Genomic DNA, 25,887 nt, shown 5'->3' on the forward strand with positions numbered 1-25,887 from the left:
TAAATGTTATTATTTAAACATGGCACCTGTCAATCAACTTGGTGGGCGGGGAAACCGCACTCCTACATCATGTTGTGACCAGCCTCATAATCACTGGAATTTGGATCCTATTTTAGCGTCGGGAAAAAAAAAAAAAAAAAGATTATCATGTTTATATCACTCCAATATGACTGTGGACACACTATCCGCTTGTTAAGTGTGACGTCACGCGAATCGGCTTCCGGGTCCAAGTGCTCTATTCAACTAAATGGGGAGACTCATGAAATGGTAATAATAAACGTTTACAAAACGATTTAATGCTTTCGAAAATCACGATTGCAATATATATGTCCATGCCTAATATCCGATGGCCAGAAAGTGATTCATTTTATTATAAATTGTTAAATTTTTGGTATTTGTTATGCAGCAAGCCCAGAGATTGTTGTGTACACTATGATTTTATATAAAATTAACTTTAATAAATAAAACGTGATCATAAACGAATGATTTCTCCACTCAAATGAATGGCGGCTTGGACCCGGAAACAGTATTACATACATCACCACTTAACAAGCGGATACCTACACACATTTCTGTCCAAACAGCTTACACAAGATGATTTTCATCAAAGGTGCCCTTTAAAGTAACATAAAAATATTGTCTTAACTTTTATATATAAATACACTACTATATGCTACTATTCTCTGTACTTTCCACTTCAATAAATCAAGAGCTATTTTAATATTATTATTATTATTATTTTCTAAATGATTGAAAAGAGACTGTTGAAACTATTTTCTAGGAGACTGCGGGATCATGTTGTACAAATAGAGATAGAATTGATCTTTTTTAATATTCATCCATTCATTCATTTTTTTTGGCTTAGTCTCTTTATTAATCTGGGGTTGCCACGGCGGAATGAACCGCCAACTTATCCAGCATATGTTTTACACAGCAGATGCCCTTCCAGCCGCTGAACCACCCATACACACTCTCATTCACACACATTCATACATTATGGCCAATTTAGTTTAGTCAATTCACCTATACCACATGTCTTTAGATTGTGGGGGAAACTGGAGCACCCGGAGGAAACCCAACACGGGGAGAAAATGCAAACTCCACACAGAAATGCCAACTGGTCAGCTGAGCGGCCTTCTTGCTCTTCGTGCTACTCACCGTGTCGCCCACATCATTTTAATATTCATATTATAAGTTGTTTTTGAGTTAAAGTTTGCTGATAAATAGTAGTAGCCGTTCCACTGGTGCGTCTCTAACAGTACCAATCAATAATCCACAAATCCTTTAACCTACAGCTGAAAACGGAGCTCGTGTCCTCTAACACAAACCTTTCCAGAACCCTCATCTCACGCTCAAGTCGATCAACTCCTATCCTGCGCACCATTTCAAAGTCAGACACAGGCCTACATGTTCATACTCACATCACACACACTCCACGGTGCATATAGTAGAAAAACACAGTCCGAACAGGGGCCGTCTGTGTCGCAGGCTTCCCACATAATTCCTGTGCATAAATTCCTGCGTGTGTGAGATTAATTCGAGAGGAAAAGTGCCCAGAAAAGACAGATTCATCTCGATGTTTATTTGACTCCGACCCCAAGTTATAGAGACCCCTCCTAGGGCTCCAAATGAACCCGACTTCCCTTATACAAACACATACACACAGATCAAGGTGTGTTTGTCTTTCCTACCCAAAAACTCTTTCGGAGCAGGTATCGACATTTTCCTCCTCCACCCCCCCTAAAAAAGCTGATGGATTGGAGGGCGGCGTCTGTAAGTGTGTATCTGTAAATGTGAAGTGTGTGTGTGTTGATAACCTGCACGTCTCTCTCTCTGTGAATCAGTCTGTCTCTGGTTTTGGAGCAGGTCATTGGGACTCACGCCGCGCTACAGTATGACATTGCCGGGGTTTGTGATGCTGCTATGCATCTTGGGAGCTCAAGCCACTGTGGATCTGAGACAGGCTGCTGCTATGGGTAAGACATTCACACATCCGTTAGTGGAGGACTTTTAGCAATGGACTGTAAGTAATGTCTGTAAATTAGCAGGGTTTTTTGTGTTTTGTGATTCGTGTTTTTAATTTTCCCTGTTTATTTATGCATTTGACTTGCATTTTGGGATTTTGATCTTTCTTCCAGCAACTTTTAACCTTTGAAAAAGTTAATTTATGAACATTTTTTATAGTGTAAAGTGATATATTGTCTGGGTTAAGTTGTGAATTATGGTACACGAGCATTGTAATAAACTTCCAGTACATTTTCTGTCATTTTACAGACTTATTTCTCTGTATATTATTAGATCAACATCCCATAATGCAATTCACAACTGTAAATATAAACGCTTGTGAATCACAAATTACGGAAACTGTAATTTTCTGAAACTTTTACTTAACAGATTTTTTTTACAGTACGCTGTAAAACCCCAAAAGTTAAGGTAACTCAAACTGTTTGAGGAAACCAATTGCAACAAACCATTTAAGTTCAAGAGCTAATCCTAATGAGTACTGCATACCTGCAAACATTTGTCCCTGAAAATCCGGGAAACTGGGGGGGGTTAGGGTTAGGGGTGAGGTGTCTATAATGAGAACCAGGTATTGTGTACTGCGGTGTTAGTAACTGTACTATGAAGCATGTTTCGTGCGGCCGCTGTGATCGGATCGTATACCAGTGTTGGCGACCAGGGGTTTCACAGAGTGGAGGTGGGGGGGTAATGGTTGAAAACAGGAGTTTTCTGGGTGAGATAACAAAATGGGAGGGTGGCGGGAGATAGGTCTGAAATATTGGAGACTCCCAAGAAAAACGGGAGTGTTGGCAGGTAGAAAGTACTGTGAACTTAATCCATTTGAGTAAACTGAGCAATTTGAGCACAGTAAAGGCCAATAAATGAAGAGAACTCAAACTAATTGAGTGCTGTAAAACCTAATAAGTTAAGGTAACTCAAACCACTTGAGGAAACTGATTGCTACAAACCATTTGAAATAAAAACTAATCTATATGAGTACTGTGAACTTACTCCATTTAAGTCGAAGTAATGAAGAATTTTATTAACTCATTATCTTCAACACTGAGTTCAAAACTCTTTTCAAATGAGGAGAATTAACTTTCAGTCAATTTTAAGTTAACTACACTCATTTCATTTGATAAAGTTGACTGTTGGGTTTTATTATGGTTGCTATGACAATGGAAAATACCCTTACACTGTAAAAAAAAAATCTGTTATTTTACATTATCTGGCAGCTAGAGTGCTGGAAAAAAACGTAAAATAATGAGCGTTAAATTACAGACATTTACTTGAAAATAACAGAGTTTAAATTACAGATATTTCCGGTGAATGTCTGTAGTTTACCTTTTGTTATTTTACTGTAAATGCCTGTAATTTACCGGCAATTTCTTTACTTTTTTTTTTCAGGCACCCTAGCTGCCGGAAAAAAAAGTAAAATAACAGATTTTATTTTTTACAGTGTTTATAGAATACAGTTCAACCAAAAATGAAAATGCACACACTAAAAAATGCTAGGTGATTTCGAATCAATTCTGGGTTTAATAGGGACTAACCCAACTGTGGGGTTATTTTTTTCAGTTGAATTTATTTATTCAGTTTCTTTTCTGCTTAGTCCCTTTACTAATCTGGGGTCGCCACAGTGGAATGAACCGCCAACATATCCAGCATATGTTTTACGCAGCGGATGCCCTCCCAGCTGCAACCCATCACTGAGAATCATCCTTCAGTTAAATTATTAGAACCAATGTTTTTGGGTTAGTCCATATTTTACCCAATAATTCAGCATTTCTCTGAGTGGTTTTACATCAGTTTTTTTTTTTTTCCTCCATTGAAGTCTGATTAATGTATTTTAAAGAATGTTGAAACTTGCACTGCAAAAAAAGCTTTACTTACTCAGAGTTTTGTCTTGCTTCTGGTCCAAATATCTAAATACTGATTTATTTTTATTTTTATAAAGCTTTTCAGAAATGAAGTGAGTTTTATTCCTTCGAACAAGGTAAACAATCTGCCAGTAAGATAAATAAAATAATCTTGTTTTTGGTTTGAATTAAAATTATTTTGCTTTAGTCATTGGTTAGCATATTCAGCTTTTTTTAAAACTCCTGTAATTTTGACTGATTATTTCTGAATTGTCTAAAAAATGCTTCTTGACTTCAGATTTTTTTTTAATATTTGGACTAGAAACAAGACAAACTCTTTAAGTAAGAAAAGCTTTTTTTTTTTTTTTTTGCAGTGTGGTAGAAAATAAATTTCATTCTAGGAAAAAAAAAGCTTTCAGCATTCTTCAAAGTATCTTCTTTTGTGTTTAATGGAAAAAAGAAACAAATTAAAACCAAATTTAGATTTTTGGGGGGTGATCTGTCCCTTTATGATGTCCATCAGTCCAATTGGTTAAATATGTTTGTGTTGAGGGTGACACAGTGGCTCAGTGGTTAGTACTTACACAGCAAAAAGGTTCGAGTCCAAACACATGTGCTGTAGGGGAATTGGATAAACTAAATTGGCCCTAGTGAATGAGTGTGAATGACTGGGTGTTTCCCAGTACATGGGTTGCAGCTAGAAGGGCATCCGCTGCATAAAATATATTCTGGATAAGTTGGCGGTTTATTTTACTGTGGCGACCCCTAATAAATAAGGCACTAAGCCGAAGGAAAATTAATGAATAAATGAATATTCAAAATGTAATACTCTGACGAAGACTTATTTTGATTGAGTAATTAAAAAGAAAGTGGAAATGCTGTCATTACTTACTTCCCCTCTATCAGAACAAAATTATTTTTATATAGAAGATATTTTGAAGAATGATAGAAACCAATTGACTCATATTGTATTTTTTTCTAGAAAGGAATTCAATGGCTAGTAGTTTCCAACATGCTTCAAAATATCTTCTTTTATGTAAACAGTAAAAAAAGAAACATGAGGGTGAATACATTTCCATTTTGGGGTGAACTATCCCTTTAATACTCCACCACTGAGTAGAGATGTAAATATCAATATGGAATGAATGTAATCTGTATAGGGCGTCACAGCGGCACCTGGATTCTCCAGTTTCTCCAGCAAAGACATGCGCTAGAGGTGAATTGAATAAGCTAAGTTGTCCGTATGGGTGTTTCCCAGTGTTGGGTTGCAGCTGGAAGGGCATCCGCTGTGTAAAACATATGCTGGATAAGTTGTTGGTTCATTCCGCCGTGGCGACCCCTGATGAATAAACTAAGCCGAAAAAAAATGAATGTAATTTGTATATACCACAGTCTCCATTCTGATATTTACTGAATTCAGACACAGGTATTTTCTCACTTACTGTTGTTCACTTACAATTTCTGTAGTGTTTAAGTATGTGATTTCGGATGTAGGTGTTTAAAACTGAGAGATGTTTAAAGTGGGCAATTAGGCTCATGTTTCCAGTGGTTGTACGTGACTTGTATGTCCTCTAGGAAAATGTGTTTTTAAGGTTTCAGATTTCACTACATATGTACACAAAGAGGCCCTTTACTGTGCGCGCCTGTGTGTGTGTGTGTGTGTGTGTGTGGGTGTGTGTGTGCATACCTGAGGCTGAATGTATAATCAATGGGAGTTATTATGAGAAAGACCAGCACTGTACATTTATTGAACCTGCAGACTGTCTGGCTTTTCACTCTCACATTCTTTCCTTCACTTACAATTTGTTCAATAATAAATACATACAGTGGCTTAATGGTTAGCAAATGTCACCTCACAGCAGGAAGGTCGCTGGTTCGACCCCCATCTGGGCCAGTTGGCATTTCTGTGTGAAGTTTGCATGTTCTCCCCGTGTTGGCGTGGGTTTCCTCCGGGTGCTCCGGTTTCCCCCACTGTCCAAACACATATCGTATAGGTGAATTGAATAGACTAAATTGGCCATAGTGTATGAGTGTGTATGGGTGTTTCCCAGTACTGAGTTGCAGCTGGAAGGGTATTTGCTGGAGTAGTTGGCGGTTCATTCCACTGTGTTGACCTCTGAAATACAGACTAAGCTGGAGGAAAATGAATGAATGAATATTTCTTGAGCAGATGGGACACACGCTTTCTTGGGAAACTGAATATATTGTAGTAATGAGGCTAATAATTCAGCTATTCATCACTGAGGGGAAAACACATGTAAAAATTCAGTATATTACAGTAGAACAGTTTTGTTTATACAAATATTTTACTGTTTCCATCTTTTTTACTGTAGTTTTAATCAAATAAATGCAACATGTAGCATAAAATAATTCTAAGTGTGTAAACAGGGAACTGTCATAATTTTAAATGAGACAATTTTGCCATTATTAAAGAGAATTGTTCACACAAAAATGAAACTTTTATCATTTATCATTTACTCATTTTTCTTTTAACACAAAGGAAACTACTTGACCCTGAAGCACAAAATTTATATTGTATATTTAAATATATATAGATTCATGATTAAATTGGTTCATTTTCAGCAATGATTACTCAACACCCCCCCCCCCACTCAACGGCCACTTTATTAGGTACACCTTACCAGGGACGGACTGGGACAAAAATTTAGCCCTGGCACTGTTGCCACACCAGCCCACATTTCCACACCGACACAGCCCCACCCACGGACACGCACATTCACTATTTATTTTGGTGTAAAGATAGTGAAATAATATGACATTTTTGCCAGATTTTAATTATGTCAGGGTAACCTTGGATTGGGTCGGCCCAACTTGAAACCAGGCGGCAGTTGCCGATTGCGCCAAATGCTTAACATTTTTTATTTATTTTTTATCATCATCATAATATCACATCTAGCAAGAGATTAAAGCTGTCTGCACTTAAAAACAATACATATTAAAAAAAAAACTGACCGGCCCACATTTAAAAATTGGTCCGGCCCTTCTGGCATTTGCCAGAATTGCCAGATGGCCAGTCCGCCCCTGCACCTTACTAGTACAGGTTACGCTTTTGCCTTCAGAACTGCCTTAATCCTTCATGGCATAGATTCAACAAGGTGCTGGAAATATTCCTCAGAGATTTTTGTTCATATTAACATGATAGCATCACGCAGATCCAGTTACTGCAGATTTGTCGTTTGCACATCCATGATGTGATTCTCTCATTTCACCACATCTTAAAGTGCTCTATTGGATTGAGCTCTGGTGACTGTGGAGGCCTTTTAAGTACAGTGAACTCATTGTCATGTTTAAGAGACCAGTCTGAGATGATTCGCCTGCTGGAAATAGCCATCAGAAGATGGGTACACTGTGGTCATAATATTATGGACATCATCAGCAACAATACTCAGGTAGGCTGTGCCTTTAAAACACGGCAGGATGGATCCATGCTTTCATGTTGTTTATGCCTAATTCTGACCCTACCATCTAAATGTTGCAGCAGAAATCGAGACTCATCAGACCAGGCAAGGTTTTTCCAATTTTCTATTGGTGAGCCTGTGTAAATTGTATCCTCAGTTTCCTGTTCTTAGCTGACAGGAGTGGCACCCTATGTGGTCTTCTGATGCTGTAGCTCATCTGCCTCAAGGTTGGATGTGTTGTGTGTTCAGAGATGCACTTTTGCAGATCTCAGTTGTAACAAGTGCTTATTTGAGTTACTGTTGACTTTCTATCAGCTGGAACCAGTCTGGCCATTCTCCACTGACCTCTGACATCAACAAGGCATTTGTGCCCACAGAACTGCCGCTCACTGGATATTTCCTCTTTTTCAGTCCATTCTCTGTAAGCCCTAGAGATGGTTGTTCGTGAAAATCCCAGTAGATCAGCAGTTTCTGAAATACTCAGACCAGCCCATCTAGCAACGACAACCATGCCACGTTCAAAGTCACTCAAATCCCCTTTCTTCCTCATTCTGATACTCGGTTTGAACTGCAGCAAATCATCTTGACCATGTCTACACGCCTAACTGCATTGAATTTCTGCCATGTGATTGGCTGATTAGAGATTTGCATTAACGAACATGTGGACAGGTGTACCTATTAAAGTGGCCGGTGAGTGTATATGTTAGATGTTTGACAAAAGCCCAAAAAATTATTGTATGGATTATGAATGTTAATTTTAGTCTATGAAGAAAGTTTGTGAATTATATAAATTGTACATTATTCATTCATATATTGTATTTTCGTCTTAGTCACTTTATTAATCTGGGGTCACCACAGCGGAATGAACCACCAACTTATCCAGCATATGTTATTATCCAGCATATACAGCGGATGCCCTTTCAGCTGCAACCCATCACTGGGAAACATTCACACACACTCATTCATACACACAATTTAGCTTACCCAAGTCACCTATACAGCATGGACTTGTGGGGGAAACTGGAGCACCCAGAGGGAACCCACACCAACACAGGGAGAACATGCAAACTCCACAGAGAAACGCCAACTGATCTAGCTGAGGCTCGAACCAGCGACCTTCTTGCTGTAAAGCGAGCATGCCACCCACTGCACCACCATGCAGTTTATGCTAAGAAATGTATTTGGACATCTTGTCCTAACAAACCCATACATCGATAAAGGCTTATTTATGATTAATTTTCAGAAATGAGAACTTACTAGAAACTTATGACTGGCTTTGTGATCCAGGGTCACATACTGTTAATAATGTTGGAAACCTGTCTGCCAACCATAGACATAAAAACAAACAAACAAACAAACAAACAAACAAACAAACACAAACAAAACAAAACAAACAAAAACAAACAAACAAACAAACAAACAAAAACAAAACAAACATACAAAACAAAACAAAACAAACAAACAAAAACAAAACAAACAAACAAACAAACAAACAAACAAACAAACAAACAAACGTAAATAAATAAATATATCCATCCTCCCTCAGGAAGTTAATGGCTACCAGATTCCACCCTTCTTCAAAATATCTTCTTTTGTGAAGAGGTTTAAAAAGGTTTGCACACATCATTTTATCTCCTTGAATAGAATCTGAAAATGTGCCGTGTTTGTTGTTTTTCCTACAGTAACTGTGCCTGGCAGGTAACATGTCATTAGTACAGTACATGCGTTGACAGGAATGCTCTTGTTTCCCTGTTTCCAGCTGCAGGTCTGTGTAACACCAAGCCCACTGATGTGGTGTTCATCGTCGACAGCTCTCGAAGCGTCCGGCCCTCTGAGTTCGAGCAGGTTAAAGTCTTCCTGGCCAAAGTGATCGATGGTTTGAGCGTCGGGCCGGACGCCACTCGTGTGGGTGTGGTGAACTACGCCAGCAGAGTGAAGAACGAAGTCTCTCTGAAATCCCACAAAACCAAGGCTGCGCTGGTCAAGGCCGTGTCCAAGATTGAGCCGCTGTCCACTGGCACCATGACTGGACTCGCTATCCAATTTGCAATGAATGTGGCCTTCAGCGAAGCCGAGGGAGGACGCAAATCCCCTGACATCAGCAAGGTCAGAGTCAGGACAATCCCATAAAACCCACATATTAGCATCATTAACAGCTTTAAGCCTCATTGCTGTTACATTATCCACATTGGAGAAATCCTAACTGTAAACGAGACTGTACCAAAACTATAGGGGAAAATGGTATACTGTATGTTTATGTATACTGCACTCTAAAAAATATTGTTTACTCCAAACAAAACAAATAACGCAGCAGTTTGCATCAATATATTCAAGTTACGACAACATCTAACAAAGTGAAGTTCAGACAACAAATTGTATTATGTTAGCCTAATGACATTTTCCTCTTCAATCAGATGCATATTTACATAACATAAACTAAAAAACATCAGTTGTTTCAACTATTTTTAAATTAAGAATTAAAATAAATCAGTGTTATAAACTTAATTACCATAATTATACATTCACATTTTCACATTTTTAACCTCAAATAAATTTAGTTGAAAATGTTGAATTTTTTTTGTATGTTTACAAATTTACTGTTTATTTAGTTGCTTGCAAGAAATATATTCAATAACATTTTTGTTTTCCAGTAATGTTTCAGTAATTTTAAAACGTTTTTCAGTATTTTACAAAACAAAAGCGTGTACTGTTCCATATTAACAGTATGAAGAATAACAAAAACATCAGTGTGTGGACTTAAAAATACAAACAACAAAGTTCAACATAAAGAGCAAAACTTTTTACTTTTACACTGGGCTTTAGTCCATCAAGAAAATTCACAAGTAAATTTAAGTTCCTTAGCTTAGATTCAGAGCATATATTATGCCCAGCAGCAGAGCAGAGCTCCTTGAGATATCCATTCCATTTAGGATTCTCATGCCCTCAACCATGATGGTTTTTCGTCTTGTGACTCAATTGCAAAGTAAACTGATCACCAACAATGGCAATTGTCATCATTTGCCTTTCAAGGTCCTCCTTAAATTCTTGTGCATTCTTGTAAAGCCAGAAAAAACATTTTTGAGTCAAAAAACACTGCTTACATCAGCTGTATTTACCAGGAGTAGCTGTGGAATGGAGAAAATTCATTAGAAATGAAGCAAAACGCTCACCTTAAAATGTCTTTTGTGCCAAAAAGTCTGCCTAAAACTTGTCCGGGCTTGCTTCTTGCTTGTTCAGTAGGGCAGGAGCTTTGAAATTCAGAACTCCATTTGTGTGGAAAAATTGAGCATTCAAACCAATTTCTTTGGGTTGCTATAAGTTTAGTTTCAAACTGATTGACAGACATATTTACCCATAAATTAGCCACATTTTTTTGTTGATGTAATTATCAATATTTTCCTGCTGTGAAAACATAAGAAACATATTATGGCAATTTAAAAATGATAAATAATAAATTGTTGATTAGGTTAAAACTTTTAATTTACAAATATGTGTTAAACTATGTAGTGGTAACAGACCTCTTGGGTTATTTTTTAGAGTGTGGGTAAAACTTTATCTAATCAGGATCTGAGTGTTTTTTTATTCATAAAATCGAATATTTGCTTTGATTGGTGCATTTTCATTGGAAATTAATCTAAATTCTACTTCTTTAAACACCTCTGATCGGCATCTAATCTAAACACCACTGAGTAGTTCATTTTTAGCAGCAATTCTTCTCACCATCTCTGATTGGTGCCTTTTTAGCGGCATCTAAAAATCTCTGATTAGTGAATTTTCAGCTGAAATTAATCTAAAAACATCTGATTGGTTTGTTTTTAGCAGTGACTACTCTAAACTCCACCTGATTGGTGCGTTTTCGGCAGTGACTAATCTGAATGCATCAGATTGGTACATTTTCACCATTGACAACTCTAAACTCCCCTGATTGGTGCGTTATCAGCAGTGACAACTTTAAACTCCTCTGATTGGTGCGTTTTCAGAAGTGACTACTCTAAACTTCCTTGATTGGTTCACCTTCAACAGTGACTAAACTTTCCTGATTGGTGCGTTTTTAGCAGTGATTACTCTAAACCACCCCCCGCCCTTAACTGGTGCATCTCAACAGTGACTTCTCTAAACTCCCCTGATTGATTTACTTTCATTAGTGACTACTCTAAATTTCCCTGATTGGTGCGTTTTTAGCAGTAACTACTCTAACTCCCCTCCTCATTGCTGCATTTACAGCAGTGACTACTCTATACTCCCTTGATGGGTTCTCCATTGATGGGTTTTCAGCAGTGACTACTCTAAATTCCCCTAATTAATGCAATTTTAGCAGCGACTACACTAAACTCCCCTGTTTGGTTCATTTTCAACAGTGACTTATTTAAACTCCCCTGATTGGGGCGTTTAGCAGTGACTACCATCCGATTGGTGCGTTTTCAACTGCACCTAATTTAGACACCATTGATTGGTTCATTTTTAGCAGTGACAATTCTAAACGTCTCTGACGTGTTTTCATCAGCATCTAAAATTCACTCGATGGTGAATTTTAAGCTGTGACTATTCTAAATGCATCTGATAGGTTCATTTTTAGCAGTGACCACTCTAAACCCCTCTGATTGGTGCGTTTTTAATAGTTACTACTCTAAACTCCCCTGAATGGTTCACTTTCAACAGTGACTACTCTAAACTCCCCTGATTGGTGCGTTTTCAATAGTGACTACACTAAACTCCCCTGATTGGTGCTTTTTTAACAGTTACTACTCTAAACTCCCCTGAATGGTTCACTTTATTCAGTGACTACTCTAAACTGCCCTGATTGGTGCGTTTTCAATAGTGACTACACTAAACTCCCCTGATTGGTGCGTTTTCAATAGTGACTACACTAAACTCCCCTGATTGGTGCATTTTCAATAGTGACTACACTAAACTCCCCTGATTGGTGCGTTTTGAATAGTGACTACTCTAAACTCCCCTGATTGGTGCATTTTCAATAGTGACTACACTAAACTCCCCTGATTGGTGCGTTTTGAATAGTGACTACACTAAACTCCCCTGATTGGTGCATTTTCAATAGTGACTACTCTAAACTCCCCTGATTGGTGCGTTTTCAATAGTGACTACACTAAACTCCCCTGATTGGTGCTTTTTTAACAGTTACTACTCTAAACTCCCCTGAATGGTTCACTTTCAACAGTGACTACTCTAAACTGCCCTGATTGGTGCGTTTTCAATAGTGACTACACTAAACTCCCCTGATTGGTGCTTTTTTAACAGTGACTACACTAAACTCCCCTGATTGGTGTGTTTTCATTAGTGACTACTCTAAACTCCCCTGATTGGTGCATTTTCAATAGTGACTACACTAAACTCCCCTGATTGGTGCGTTTTGAATAGTGACTACACTAAACTCCCCTGATTGGTGCATTTTCAATAGTGACTACTCTAAACTCCCCTGATTGGTGCGTTTTCAATAGTGACTACACTAAACTCCCCTGATTGGTGCTTTTTTAACAGTTACTACTCTAAACTCCCCTGAATGGTTCACTTTCAACAGTGACTACTCTAAACTGCCCTGATTGGTGCGTTTTCAATAGTGACTACACTAAACTCCCCTGATTGGTGCTTTTTTAACAGTGACTACACTAAACTCCCCTGATTGGTGTGTTTTCAGCAGTGACTAATCTGAATGCCTCTGACTGGTTCATTTTCAGCAGTGACTACTCTAAACTCCCCCTGATTGGTGCACCAGAATGAAGTGCTAGTTTTACAAAGGAACTTACAAGTGCTTGGAGAATTCAGTGCTTGAGTTTTTTATAACATTTTCATTTTCCACAATGTACTCTTATGTGAGCAAATCTGCAGCTTTTAATTCATGTAAAACAATGACATTAGCAAATATGTGCAGGTGGCCATCATTGTGACAGACGGCAGACCGCAGGACAACATCCGTGACATTGCAGCGAGAGCGCGGGAGGCCGGCATTGAGATATTTGCCATCGGAGTGGGCCGCGTTGACATGACCACCCTCAGGCAGATGGCCAGCGAGCCCCTGGAGGATCACGTAGACTACGTGGAGAGCTACAGCCTCATCGAGAAGCTCACCAAGAAGTTCCAGGAGGCCTTTTGTGGTAAGTGTGAACAATAGAGGACCCATGACTGATCCTCAACATGGCCGCCGGTATTAATAGTTGATTTACAGTACAATAGTGGGCATGAGGATACTGTAGATAGGGCATGTTTTGATTAATCTCACCTCCAGACGTGGATCTCCACCCAGTGCTTGATGCTCCACTGCACTCGGGTTTCCGGGGGAGGAAGTAAAAGCATGTATAAACACTGATGTGACTGTAGTGTAGTCAATAGCTATGTTTCCAATCCAAAGATGTCAACATATGCACAAAACTGGAATATCGCATAAAATATTTGCAAATAAAGCAACATATGCATCCATTCAAAAAATTGTCACTTCTTGATCAACTGGCACCAGATATAAAAAACAAATAGAGTTTGCTGCTGTAAGAGAAGCCACTGTGTTTTTTTTTTTCTTATTTAATAATTTGCTTGCGCCTCAGATGACGAAACACAATGGGCCCTATAATACAACTGGCGCAATAGCGCAAGACGTGTTGGCGTGATTTGTTGCTTTTTTCAGACCAGCGCAAACCAAATTTTCACGTTTTGTGCTACATTGTTTAAATACCAAATCCATCTGTGCCACATTGTGGACTCATTGGTGTGCTGGTCTGAAAAGGAGGTGTGTTAAGGCGCATTGTTTGCATGTTGCTATTTTGAAGAACGGAAATAGACTGAACCATTGACCAACTGAAATCTGGTCAAAAGTACACCGCAGAGTGTATTAGTTATGCGCCTATATGGGTCCAAACATTGCTTAATACACACAGGATGTACAGAAATGCACAAATATCTTTACATTTGAAACAATTAAAATGCTACCAAAATTATTATTGTCTACATAAATATAAAAACTACTACCTCCAAGTGGCTTTTTTTACAATTTGCATTTGTATAATGTTATTATCATTGCATATTTGCATATTTATATTTATTTTGCATATATGTGTTATTAAAAACAAGTTTAGTTTTGTCCTCCTGTTGGGTTTTGGAGACCTCTGCATCACCATATGGGGCATTAGTATAGGACATGGGTTTGGATATAACTCAGTTTGTTGACCACTCTCTTTTAATCGTCCCTTTAATCGTTCGCTAAAAATTAGAACTGAATTTAGAAACAGTTTTAAAACAAATCTTTGAGATTAACAAAGGAAATAAAATCTGTAGGGTAATGGATGTCTTCAGTGGAGTGAGTACAACACCGTTTCCTGATACATGAAAGTAAAGGAGTAAAGAGTAAAAGTGAATTAAAGAGAAAGTAAAGAGGCTTAATGGAGGAGGCTCGTTCTTTATCCTCGCGCTGCAGATGGTCTGTGTAACTGTTTTCTCCTTAGTGAAGCATTAAGTTTTTACACTTATGAAGTCTGCATGTAAATTGCAAATGTACCATGGCTCGACACAACTGACTCTTAAATTTAATGCAGGTTGTGCTCAAATCACAGCCATAACTCATTAAGAGAATAAAGCCACGTTCACACTGCACTTTTCTTCCCATAGACTTCCACTGATATGTATGCGAATGCGTCAGAACGGAAACGCAAGCTTGTGCGACAAGTTTCGCAGTTCACTGCATTGGAAAGTTTAAGCTTGGTGAACTCTGAAATCGCATTACGTGACTGAGTAAGACCAATCGAGGATTAAAACATGACCTCTCTGAACAGAAATTTAAAATATGGCCCAATCGCTCACTTTTTTAAATGCCTAATCATGCCAAGCTCAAACTCTAGTGTGACAGCAGCTTAAGCACAACCTTGCTAAACCATGCACCAGGGCGCAAAGTGCATTTTTCCATCCTTAAAATAACAAAAGTGGATTTGGACACGCCCTTAATGCTTTTGCGCCATGCGATTTAGTTTACGTGCCTACCTAGACTGCTAAAATAGAGCCAATGACTTAAGACAGTTCTGGTCGCAATAATAGATTTGTAATGCAAATACTGAACCACTGTGATGACAGACTTTAGCTGAGTAATTTTAGATAGAAGAAAATAGGGCAGTGCCGATATATGATATTATATCAAATCACAATAAAATTTTTGTCAGCACAATTGATAAGCTCCGAACTATTTTCACAGATGAAAATGAAGATGGGGGGGTGGATGGGGAGGGGGTTTGATTGGCGTTTAGGCCCCTGAGAATCTCTCTGGGGGCCCCAAAACTGTGTGGGCCCTTAGAATCATCTTCACTTTTCCCTCCCAAGCGGCGCACGTGATTGGAGATACACAAAATTTTCCCCCACCGACAAATTAATAGGCCAAAAATATTATGCCAATTAATGGACCCTCTAATCTTTGTGACTTCAGTCATTGTCAGAGCACTCCTTTAAATCTGGAGCCATTAACAACTTTGAGAATATATATCGTTATCATTCAATATGGAAAATAATCCCCAGCCCTAGACCAAAACAACATTTTAAATTATTTTTGGATAAAAAGTTTATCCTACTCAGCAAAAATTTTTATGCACAGTTTTAAAATTCATGCACAGCTCGTCATTTCTATAAAGCATTCTAATGCGATATTCCAAAAAGCGCATACAAATTGGTGAATGGAAACCGCTAATGCAGTGCAGTGGTTCTCAGCTTTAAGATATATGACATTTGTTTGTTTACTAAATCATTTTGCAGCTTAAAAGGTTGAGAACCAATGCGGTAGAAAGTCTGCATCGGAGCAACAGCCGCCTGAGACTACTGACGTTTACTAGCCTCGGGCGCCTGGATCTCTGACATGTTTCAGTGCGTTTTAAAGATTTGCTGTTCATTTGAGTGCAGCAGGCTGCTAAAACGCATTGATTTTCTTAAGTTCCCACTTCACATAGTAATTCTGTCCTCGCTAACCCTTCCTTCCCCCCCCCCACCCGGTGTGTGTGTTACATTCATGGTAGCGGTTGTGTCGGACCTATGCGCGACTGGTGATCATGACTGTGAGCACATTTGCATCAGCACACCCGGATCTTTCAAGTGCGCCTGCAGAGAGGGCTTTACACTCATGAATGACAGCCGATCATGCTCAGGTGAGTACATGATAATGTTGGGTAAGTGAGAAAAAGATTTGATAGAGTCAGAAAATAATATTTATGGGCTAATATTTGACCTTGAAATGAGTCATTTTTTAATTACCTTATTAATCGTATCTGTGTTATATTTTACACCAAATACTTCCAACCTTATATATTTATCAGAGGTCGCCACAGCAGAATGAACTGGCAACTATTCCAGCATATGTTTTACACAGTGGATGCAATGCCAGCTGCAACCCAGTAATGGGAAACACCCATACACACTCATTCACACACACTCATACACTATATTCAATTTAGTTCATTCAATTCACCTATAGCGCTTGTCTTTGGACTGTGGGGGAAAGTCCAGAGTCATGGGGAGAATATGCAAACTCCACATAGAAATGCCAACTGACCCAGCTGGGACTCAAACCAGTAGCCTTCTTGCTGTGAGGTGACAGTGCTAACCACTGAGCCACGGTGCTGCCTGATATTGCAAACTTTATTCATTTTCCTTCAGCTTAGCCGCTTTATTCCTCAGGGGTCGCCACATCGAAATGAACCGCCAACTTATCCAGCGTATGTTTTACACAGCAGATGCCCTTCCAATATATATACATACTCATTCATACACATACACAACGGCCAATTTAGTTAATTCAACTAACCTATAGTGCATATGTTTTATGGCTGCTTGTTATTCATATTCACTTCTCCCATAGGCAACTGGATCCTAAAACAATTGCAGAAAAGAGCTAACTTCCACATTGCAGATTATGGCTAATATAGCTATTTACAAGAATCTTCTGATGAATCAGACTTGTCTTGGTCATTTTGTCTTGTATAAGCGACACTAGTAAGCACGCAATCACTTTTAGTCACCTTGAGGTTGTTTTCCAGTAGAACATTGAAGATGTTTAGCTGAAAGATAGGTCCTTGGTGATTCATTTAATGACATTATCATATAAAGTCATTGTCTTCTTGCATTTTGAGGGTAAAAAAACCCCCCAAATATTTTAAGTCAAAAAATACATACACAGGTAAAACAAAATGAATACACGTGGCTCTGAATGATACACTGAGGTCTTATAAAGTGAAACCTGTGCAAGAAACTCTACATTATTTACAACATTATTACCAGGGCCTCATATTGCACAAACCAATCGTTTCACCTCATAAAACCTCAGTGTGTTTTTTTTCAGAAGCCATGGGTATTATTTTGGCCTTGCCTGGACGTTTTTTTGGAATTCTCAAAGTTAAAAAAGTTAATATTCTTGACTTTTTAGTTGTATAAATCACCAAACACCACAGTTTCAGATTAAAGGGATAGTTCCCACAAAAATAAATAATTTACTTACAATTTACTCAACTCCAATTCAATTAATCTTTATTTCTAGATCGCTTTTACAATGTAGATTGTGTCAAAGCATAGAAGTTCTAGTAGATTGAAATTGAAACTTTGTCAGTCCAGTTTTCAGAGTTGAAGTTCAGTTCAGTTCATTTCAGTGTGGTGTAATTTTCACTGCTGAAAGTCCAAACACTGAAGAGCAAAACCATCGATGCACAGCTCCACAAGTCCAACTGCAAGTGGGTCCAAACCTTTATTAGTTTCTTTTTCTGATTAACAAAATATAATTTGGTAACCATTGACTTTCATACACTGCAAACCCTATTGTTGTCTTTACTTAAACAATTAAGTAAATTTGACTGAACATAACGTAAAATGTATCATAATATAATAAGTTGACTGAACTAAATTAATTGAGTAAACTCGTTGCCTCAATTTAATTGGGGAATAGAGTCTCCCAAAACTTGCATATTTAAGTTTATTTAACTTGCCGGTTTTGTAGACTATACTTAAATTATTCAGTTCAACAAACTTAGTACTAAGTTAAATAAACTTGAATGCTCAAATGCTCTCTAGTGTCTGACATGCACCGCCCCTTTTAAGATGCTTCATATTTGATGCGCTTGAGCTCAACCACTCTTACTGGCAGAGCGGTGATAAAACAACACGCTAATGGCTGTTTCGTCAAACCTTGAATAAAATGCACATTTAAAAGCACTTTTTTTGTCAAATATTTCTGTCCTATATTTTTGGTGGACCCCTGGGGGTCCCGGGGCCCCAGTATGGAGTCACCATTAGCACCTTCTGTTTCTCATCTCTCAGCTTGCAGTAATGCAGCCACAGATGTGGTCTTCCTGATCGACGGCTCCAAGAGTGTGAGACCCGAGAACTTCGAGCTGGTAAAGAAATGGATCAACCTGATTATCGACAAACTGGACGTGTCAGAAACCAACACCCACGTGGGACTGGTGCAGTACTCCAGCACTGTGAAGCAGGAGTTCCCACTGGGACGCCACAACAGCAAACGATCCCTGAAAGAAGCTGTGAAAAGGATGGACTACATGGAGAGGGGAACCATGACAGGACATGCCCTCAGTTTCCTGGTGGACAACAGCTTCGGTCCTAACCAGGGCGCCAGACCAGGAGTGCCGAAAGTCGGTATTGTCTTCACAGACGGCAGGTCGCAGGACTACATCGGAGATGCCGCCAAGAAAGCCAAGGCGCTAGGTTAGAAAACTAAGGGTGCTTTCACACCTGTGAATCGATTCAGTTGTTCCAAGACAGATTACAATTGTTACATTGTTGCTCTTTGCTCTTGGAGCGGTTCGCTTTCACACTGCAAAGTTTCTAAACGGACCAAAAGAGCTAAAACAAGTCACGTGCGAGTAAACTCTCCTCACATTGGTCAGTGTCAGGGTTTATTTTGCAGCGTCCTGCTAAGCTGTCAGGAGAGGTGGTGGTTTGGTGGTGATTGACAGGGTGTGGGTGCGACGTGTCTGAGGAGAGACGCAGTGGGGAGGGCTGAGAAGGGTGCGCGACGATGCCTATTTGAGGACTGGGAGGGAGACGCAAGATTACCGGGAGATCATCACTCGATTGCGGGCATCCGGAGACTCGCGAATTTTCCCGCCCTACTCATAATTCTCTCTTCATATAGCCGTTAGCCTATTACATATCCATAAAACACTGTGATATAACCGCGCTCGGATCGGATCGCTTTCTCACTGCAATCGAACCGCTCCAGGGTTCGTTTTAATCGAGCCGAGACCACCTCATTCAAGCGATCTCGGAGCGATTACTTTGGCGCGGAACAGAGCGCGATTGCCCTGTTCACATATGCCAAACGAACCGCGCTAACTGGGCAATCGAGACACATTCCGAAACAAAAGTGTAGGTGTGAAAGCACCCTAAAACTATTGGAAAAATACAGAGAGCTCTCCTTTTAAACACTGATTGCAACAATTGTCTCATTATTTGGGATTAGAAAAATGAAAGTATACACTCTTAGAAACAATTGTACAAAAATCAGTCACTGGGACTATATTGTATGTGTATGTACAGCACATGCATTTATTTATTTATTTATATACTTGTAATGGCAATTTCTATTATTTTTTTATTTGATCATTTTGTATCTTTTCTTTCGTTTTCTTTAGCACATGTTAAAAAGTTCCTAAAAATAATGAAGATAACTTTAAAAAAAAAATCCCAAATGCATTGCAATGTGTTTAAGTGAAGTTTCATAAACTAATTTCGAGAGGAGCACGTGATATGATTGAGCACTGCTGGCCACTCATCCGTAATCAGTAATAATCCAATCAGAGTGATTCTTGCTCACTATAAATGGATCACTTTCTCCTTATTGCTCTATCTTCGTTTTGGAAGAATCCCCCCTTTCACCCCATCTCCTCCTTTTCCTCCCCTTTCTAAAGGGGGAGCTATTGAGACCTACCTGATTTCGGATCCCCTGATATGCTTATTGACAAGGCAGGAGCCCTGAGCTCAAATATCTCCAAGCTCAGGGTTCTCTCCCGGGACAGCATGCCAAACCTGCTATAAATGCTAAGCATGTCTAAGTGGGAACTCTTGAAATGTTATTTTTACAGTGCATTTTGGTATGTTTTAGGCTTTAAAATGTATGCTGTGGGAGTCGGCAATGCAGTTGAGGATGAGCTGAGAGAGATCGCCTCTGAACCGATCGCTGACCATTACTTCTACACGGCTGACTTCAAAACCATGAACCAAATTGCCAAGAAGCTGCAAATCAACGTTTGTCAAGGTAAATGCAACCACAAAAAAGATGACCATTAAAACTACACTGCAAGTTTTAGATAGTAGATTTATCTACCTTAGAGTTAAAATTAACACTCCCCCAGTGTTTATATGGGACCCACTATAGAAGTGTTAAAATAACACTTTTGAAAGAGTTGACATTATCAACACTCAGAGAGTGTTAATTAGCAAACTCTTATAGTGTAAAATATTAACACCACAAAAGATCATATGAACACCATCAGTGTCACATGTTAACACTCTTAGGTCAAATTTTCAACACTGCACAAAAACAAAAATATATCTTGTTTAATATCGGCAGCATTTTATCAACCATTCGGTTAATGTTTAAGGAAAACAATTCAAAACAGTCACAAACCATTTCTTCTCATATTTTAACCAAAAGAAGCAGTTTTAAGACAGCTTTATTTTCTTTAGTTTTATTGTAACATAGCTAGTAAGAACAAAATAAAGATGAAAATTTATACTTTTTTTGTGAGATATTTTAATCTAACGTATATATAATAATTTGGATGTCAAATGTCTATATACAAACATTTTAAGTAACTCTACTCACCAGCTGCTTCATCTCATCACAGCAAAAAATCAGTGTACTTTTAACTCAATTTGAGTTTAACTTAACACTCTTTGGGTGTACATATGACTCCCTCCATTTTGGAGTTAAAATAATACTTTCTAAAGGGTGAAATTTGTACATTACTCACAGAGTTCATTTTAACACAGTAAGAGTTTATTCTTATGTCAAACTGAAGTGTTATACGCTTTAAAATGTCAATATATTAAATTTGTACATTACTCACAGAGTTCATGTGTATATAAGTTAATGAGTGCAAATACTGCTTCTGATGAGAATTAATTTATTATATCTTATAATATATCATCGTGACATACTCAAAACATACTGGTTTGATCACTGTTTGTCCAAAAGAACCTGCTTGAGCAAAAAAACTGGACTTCCACCTTCACTAGTGGGACATACACTGGATTATGGGTTAAAAGTTTAACACTGAAAAAAAAAAATCCTCTAAAATATATGCTTTTTCACATAGGTTGATTGAAATGTACTCCAGGTTTAACACTGAACAACACCAATAAAAAAAAATCACACTGTATATTTAACACCAGAATTTTTGCTTGCTCCTTGTGGGAAAAAAAAAATGCCTGAAAAAATCCTACAGGCTTTTTGCGCATAAATTCTTGGATGTTGTAGTCAACACTATATTAGCGTTAGATACATGTAACACTGTATGACAAGGAGGCTAATCAGCTTCTAACACTGAGAGGGTTATTTTATCTTTATCTAACTCTAGAATTTTAACACTTTACAATGCAAAAACATGCTTTTCTTACTTAGATTTTTTGTCTTGTTTCTAGTCCAAATATCTAAGCGTTCTTAAATTAAGAAGCATTTTCTAGACAAGCAAAACATATTCTCTTGTTTTAAGAAATAATATTATTAATATATAATAATTTTTCCTTAAATCGAGCAAAATAATCTGCCAATGGGGTGAGCAAAATAATCTTGTTTTTTCGATTTGTGATAAGATTATTTTGCTTACGCCATTGGCAGATTATTTTGCTTGTTTTAAGAAAAAGTCACTTAATATCGGCATATTATTTCTTAAAAACAAGACAATATGTTTTGCTTGTCTAGAAAATTCTTCTTGATTTAGGAATTTTTAGATATTTGGACTAGGAACAAGACAAAAAATCTAAGTAAGCAAAGCATTTTTTGCAGTGTACTCTGAATTACCATAACACTCGAAATTTAACACCAATGAATTTGCTGTGTAGTATTTCCTCAGTTAACTTTGTGTGGTCTTGTTTTTTGCAGAGGAAGATCCCTGTGAATGTAATTCCATTACCAAGTTCCAGAAAAAGGTGGAGGAAGCACTACAGGCGTTAACAAAGAAATATATCCTTTTTTAAATAGAGCCTTTACTGCAAAAATGCTTTTCTTGCTTAGATTTTTTGTCTTGTTTCTAGTCTAAATATCTACATTTTCTTATATAAAGAAGCATTTTCTAGACAAGCAAAACATATTGCCTTGTTTTGAGAAATAATATGCCAATATTAATTGAGTTTTTCCTTAAAACAAGCAAAATAATCTGCCAATGAGGTAAGCAAAATAATCTTGTTTTTTGTTTTGACGTAAGATTATTTTGCTCACCCCACTGGCAGATTATTTTTCTTGTTTTAAGGAAAAACTCACTTAATATTGGCATATTATTTCTCAAAACAAGACAATATGTTTTGCTTGTCTAGATAATGCTTCCTGATTTAGGAATTTTTAATTACTTGGACTAGAAACGAAACAAACAATCTAAGTAAGAAAAGCATTTTTTGCAGTGTTCATGCTCATTTGCACAGCTGCCATGTTGAAAATATGCACTGAACTACTTTTATGCTAAAAGCAAAACTGTAGAACTGGTGGGAATTCACTATGAACAAAATCAGGCCAGAATGAAGTTCTGAAGTGTAGGCAATTCAAAAGAGCTCGCTTAAGCCTGGTTTGTAAACACCTCTGAGATATAATTGGTTTGTAGCGATGATGTAATTGGTAGGTGTGGCTATATGGGGCCTGTAGTGGCTATTTTCTCTTAGGAGGCTCTCTCAGTGGTCAAGAAACAAAGTCTTACCCGGGATGTCTTTTCAAAGTTTTATTCTTTATAAAGAAGATCACAATCATACAGCAACAACAGTTTCTGCAGAGTGAGGTACTAAAGCAAAGTGTGTTCACCGTTTTATCTAGTTTGTACTGCTTACGAGGTCAACTCTCAATAAGGCCTCATCTGCATTTACGTCAGGCGTCTTCTGCCGTTCGTGGGATATGCTCATAACAACCACACATCCTTCTTAAGCAACCATACCTTTCAGTGATGTATAGACCATAAATTCCAGTGATGCGTACCCAGAGAAAAGAAATGTTCACCCCCACATAGTCAGATAAGGGAAATTCTTAGGATAATCACATAAGCATGCACCTAGAGAAATATAGTTATGTATAAAAATGTACACATAGGTTTTATGGTGAACATATGGAGAACACACCTTAAACAAGTTTCCAATATATAAAGGTCATCTAAAAATGAATTTCCATTACAGGGCCCCACCCTCTTTGACTTAGAAGTCTTTCCCGTTTTAGTCCCTTGAACTGAACAAATTATTTCGAACTTCTTTTTTACCTCTTAGTGAAGAATGAACAAGAACTTCATTGTGAGTACAGTGTGTATAAGTATATTATTTACTTATTATATCATCTCTCAACTTTTTTGAGGTGTGTTTTGCCTTTTAAAGAGATGAATTTGCGTTTCAGTTATTTATTTGTAAATCCAAAAACTGATTTGCGAATAAATATTTATAAATACTATGAAACGCAAATACCATGATAATTATGTACATTACATACACACCCAGTGTTTCAAAAAAACCAAGCAATAATATATCTTACAAAAATATGACTGCTTATTATACTACAAAAATCTGAATGAGAAAATTTGGTATGGGAATAACAGCGCAATCTGTGCATTACATTTATTTACTGTTTATGAGACACTGTGTATATACACTCACCGGCCACTTTATTAGGTACACCTTACTAGTACCAGGTTGGACCCCCATTTCCTCCGGGTGCTCCGGTTTCCCCCAGAGCCCAAAGACATGCGGTACAGGTTTATTGGGTAGGCTAAATTGTCTGTAGTGTATGAGTGTGAGTGAGTGTGTATGGATGTTTCCCAGGGATGGGTTGCAGCTGGAAAGGCATTCAGTCATTCTTGTCAGCCCTTTATTAATTCGGGGTCACCACAGCGGAATGAACCGCCAACTTATCCAGCAAGTTTTTACCCAGCGGATGCCCTTCCAGCCGCAACCCATCTCTGGGAAACATCCACACGTACACACACTCATACACTACGGACAATTTAGCCTACCCAATTCACCTGTACCACATGTCTTTGGACTGTGGGGGAAACCGGAGCAGCCGGAGGAAACACACGCGAACGGAAAGAGAACATGCAAACTCCACACAGAAATGCCAACTGAGCCGAGGCTCGAACCAACGACCCAGCGACCTTCTTGCTGTGAGGCGACAGCACTGCTCCACTGCTTCGCCCTAGCTGGAAAGGCATCTGCTGCTGAAAACATATGCTGGATAAGTTGGTGGTTTATTCTGCTGTGGTAACCCCTGAAAAAAATAAGGGACTAAGCCAAAAAGAAAATGAATGAATGCATGAATTAAATATGCACAGCTAGTGAGGATGAAACCATTGCATTATTTCCTTGACCTAAGCATCACTGGAAGCTGTGACGAAGAGGATCGCTGCCCTGGAGAACAAGATCGTTTGAGATGGCGGCAACATCTAATCCTTACACTGCCATTCTTTTCAATACTTGTAAAAACCCAAACGCCTCCTGTGACCTCTTAAGTCTGTCTTCTCCATTGCATCTCTTTCTGCTTCTCTGCCTTCATCGCTATTGTCCATAGGGATGGAGCACTGAAAAAAGCTGAAGGTGTCGATTCTCAACCAGTCATCCCTCATAACAAAACCCTGTGTGCGTTGAGTACATAAATCCACCCATATCCACCGTCTTCACACACAAGCTGGACAATAAGGTCTTCTTTATGGGGACGTGGTGTGTAAATTAACTGAAGAAACCGCGTGTTGCCCCTGAAATATTCTTTTATATGAAGTATATATATGATGGTAATTTAATATAAAGATTGGACTTGAAATAAATGCGGGAATGCTTGATTATCCACACATACGCAGACATGCCACAAACACACACACACACGGGTAAACATACACCGACTATACAAATGCTAACCATACGGCTTGTGATGATTCAATAAAGTCTCGTTTTGTGTCTGTGTCTTTGTTTGTGGTGTCCTTCTTTGTGTGTGTGCTGAACAGCTGTGCATTAGGCTCACTTCAATACAGGGCTTACATAAGAGAAACTGTTCAGAGTTAGTAGGAGCCCCAGGTTCAGAAGGATGTATAGTTTGAGGAGTGTGTGTGTGTGTGTGTGTATTGCGGGTGTAGTTATATAACATTAGCATTAATGAAAGGTATAGCTGAAATGCTTGATGTTTTTCCTTGTCGAGTTGTTATTGTTTTTACTTCAGAAATGTACCAAATGTGCAGCACGGTGGCATAGTGGATAGCGCTGTCGCCTCACAGCAAGAAGGTTGCTAGTTTGAGTCCCTCAGAGTGTCCTCCGGGTGCTCTGGGTTCCCCCACAGTCCAAACACATGCACTATAGGTGGATTAGGTAAACAAAATTGGCCGTAGTGTGTGAATGTGAGTGTATATGCGTATTTCCCAGGGCTGGGTTGCGGCTGGAAGGGTATG

At 38.4% G+C, this 25,887-nt stretch overlaps 1 protein-coding gene across 2 annotated transcripts; it reads left to right on the forward strand.

The window, feature by feature from the left end:
- Window positions 1-821: 821 nt before the first annotated feature.
- On the forward strand, window positions 822-25,408 carry matn1 (matrilin 1). Of its 2 annotated transcripts, NM_001099740.2 has the most exons (8): window positions 1,836-1,976; window positions 9,039-9,385; window positions 13,170-13,392; window positions 16,279-16,407; window positions 18,566-18,970; window positions 20,370-20,522; window positions 22,371-22,451; window positions 24,831-25,408. In NM_001099740.2, the coding sequence occupies exons 1-8, from the start codon at window positions 1,895-1,897 to the stop codon at window positions 24,878-24,880; spliced, it is 1,470 nt and encodes a 489-aa protein (NP_001093210.1). In that variant the 5' UTR covers window positions 1,836-1,894; the 3' UTR covers window positions 24,881-25,408. The 2 variants fall into 2 exon arrangements, with proteins under 2 accessions (XP_087150301.1, NP_001093210.1); XM_087294175.1 differs by lacking the exon at window positions 16,279-16,407 and having other exon boundaries at window positions 822-1,976.
- The last annotated feature ends 479 nt before the right edge of the window (window positions 25,409-25,887 follow it).

The sequence above is a fragment of the Danio rerio genome, chromosome 19, assembly GCF_052040795.2.
Source record: "Danio rerio strain M-AB ecotype USA chromosome 19, GRCz13ab, whole genome shotgun sequence".
NCBI lineage: Eukaryota > Metazoa > Chordata > Actinopteri > Cypriniformes > Danionidae > Danio > Danio rerio.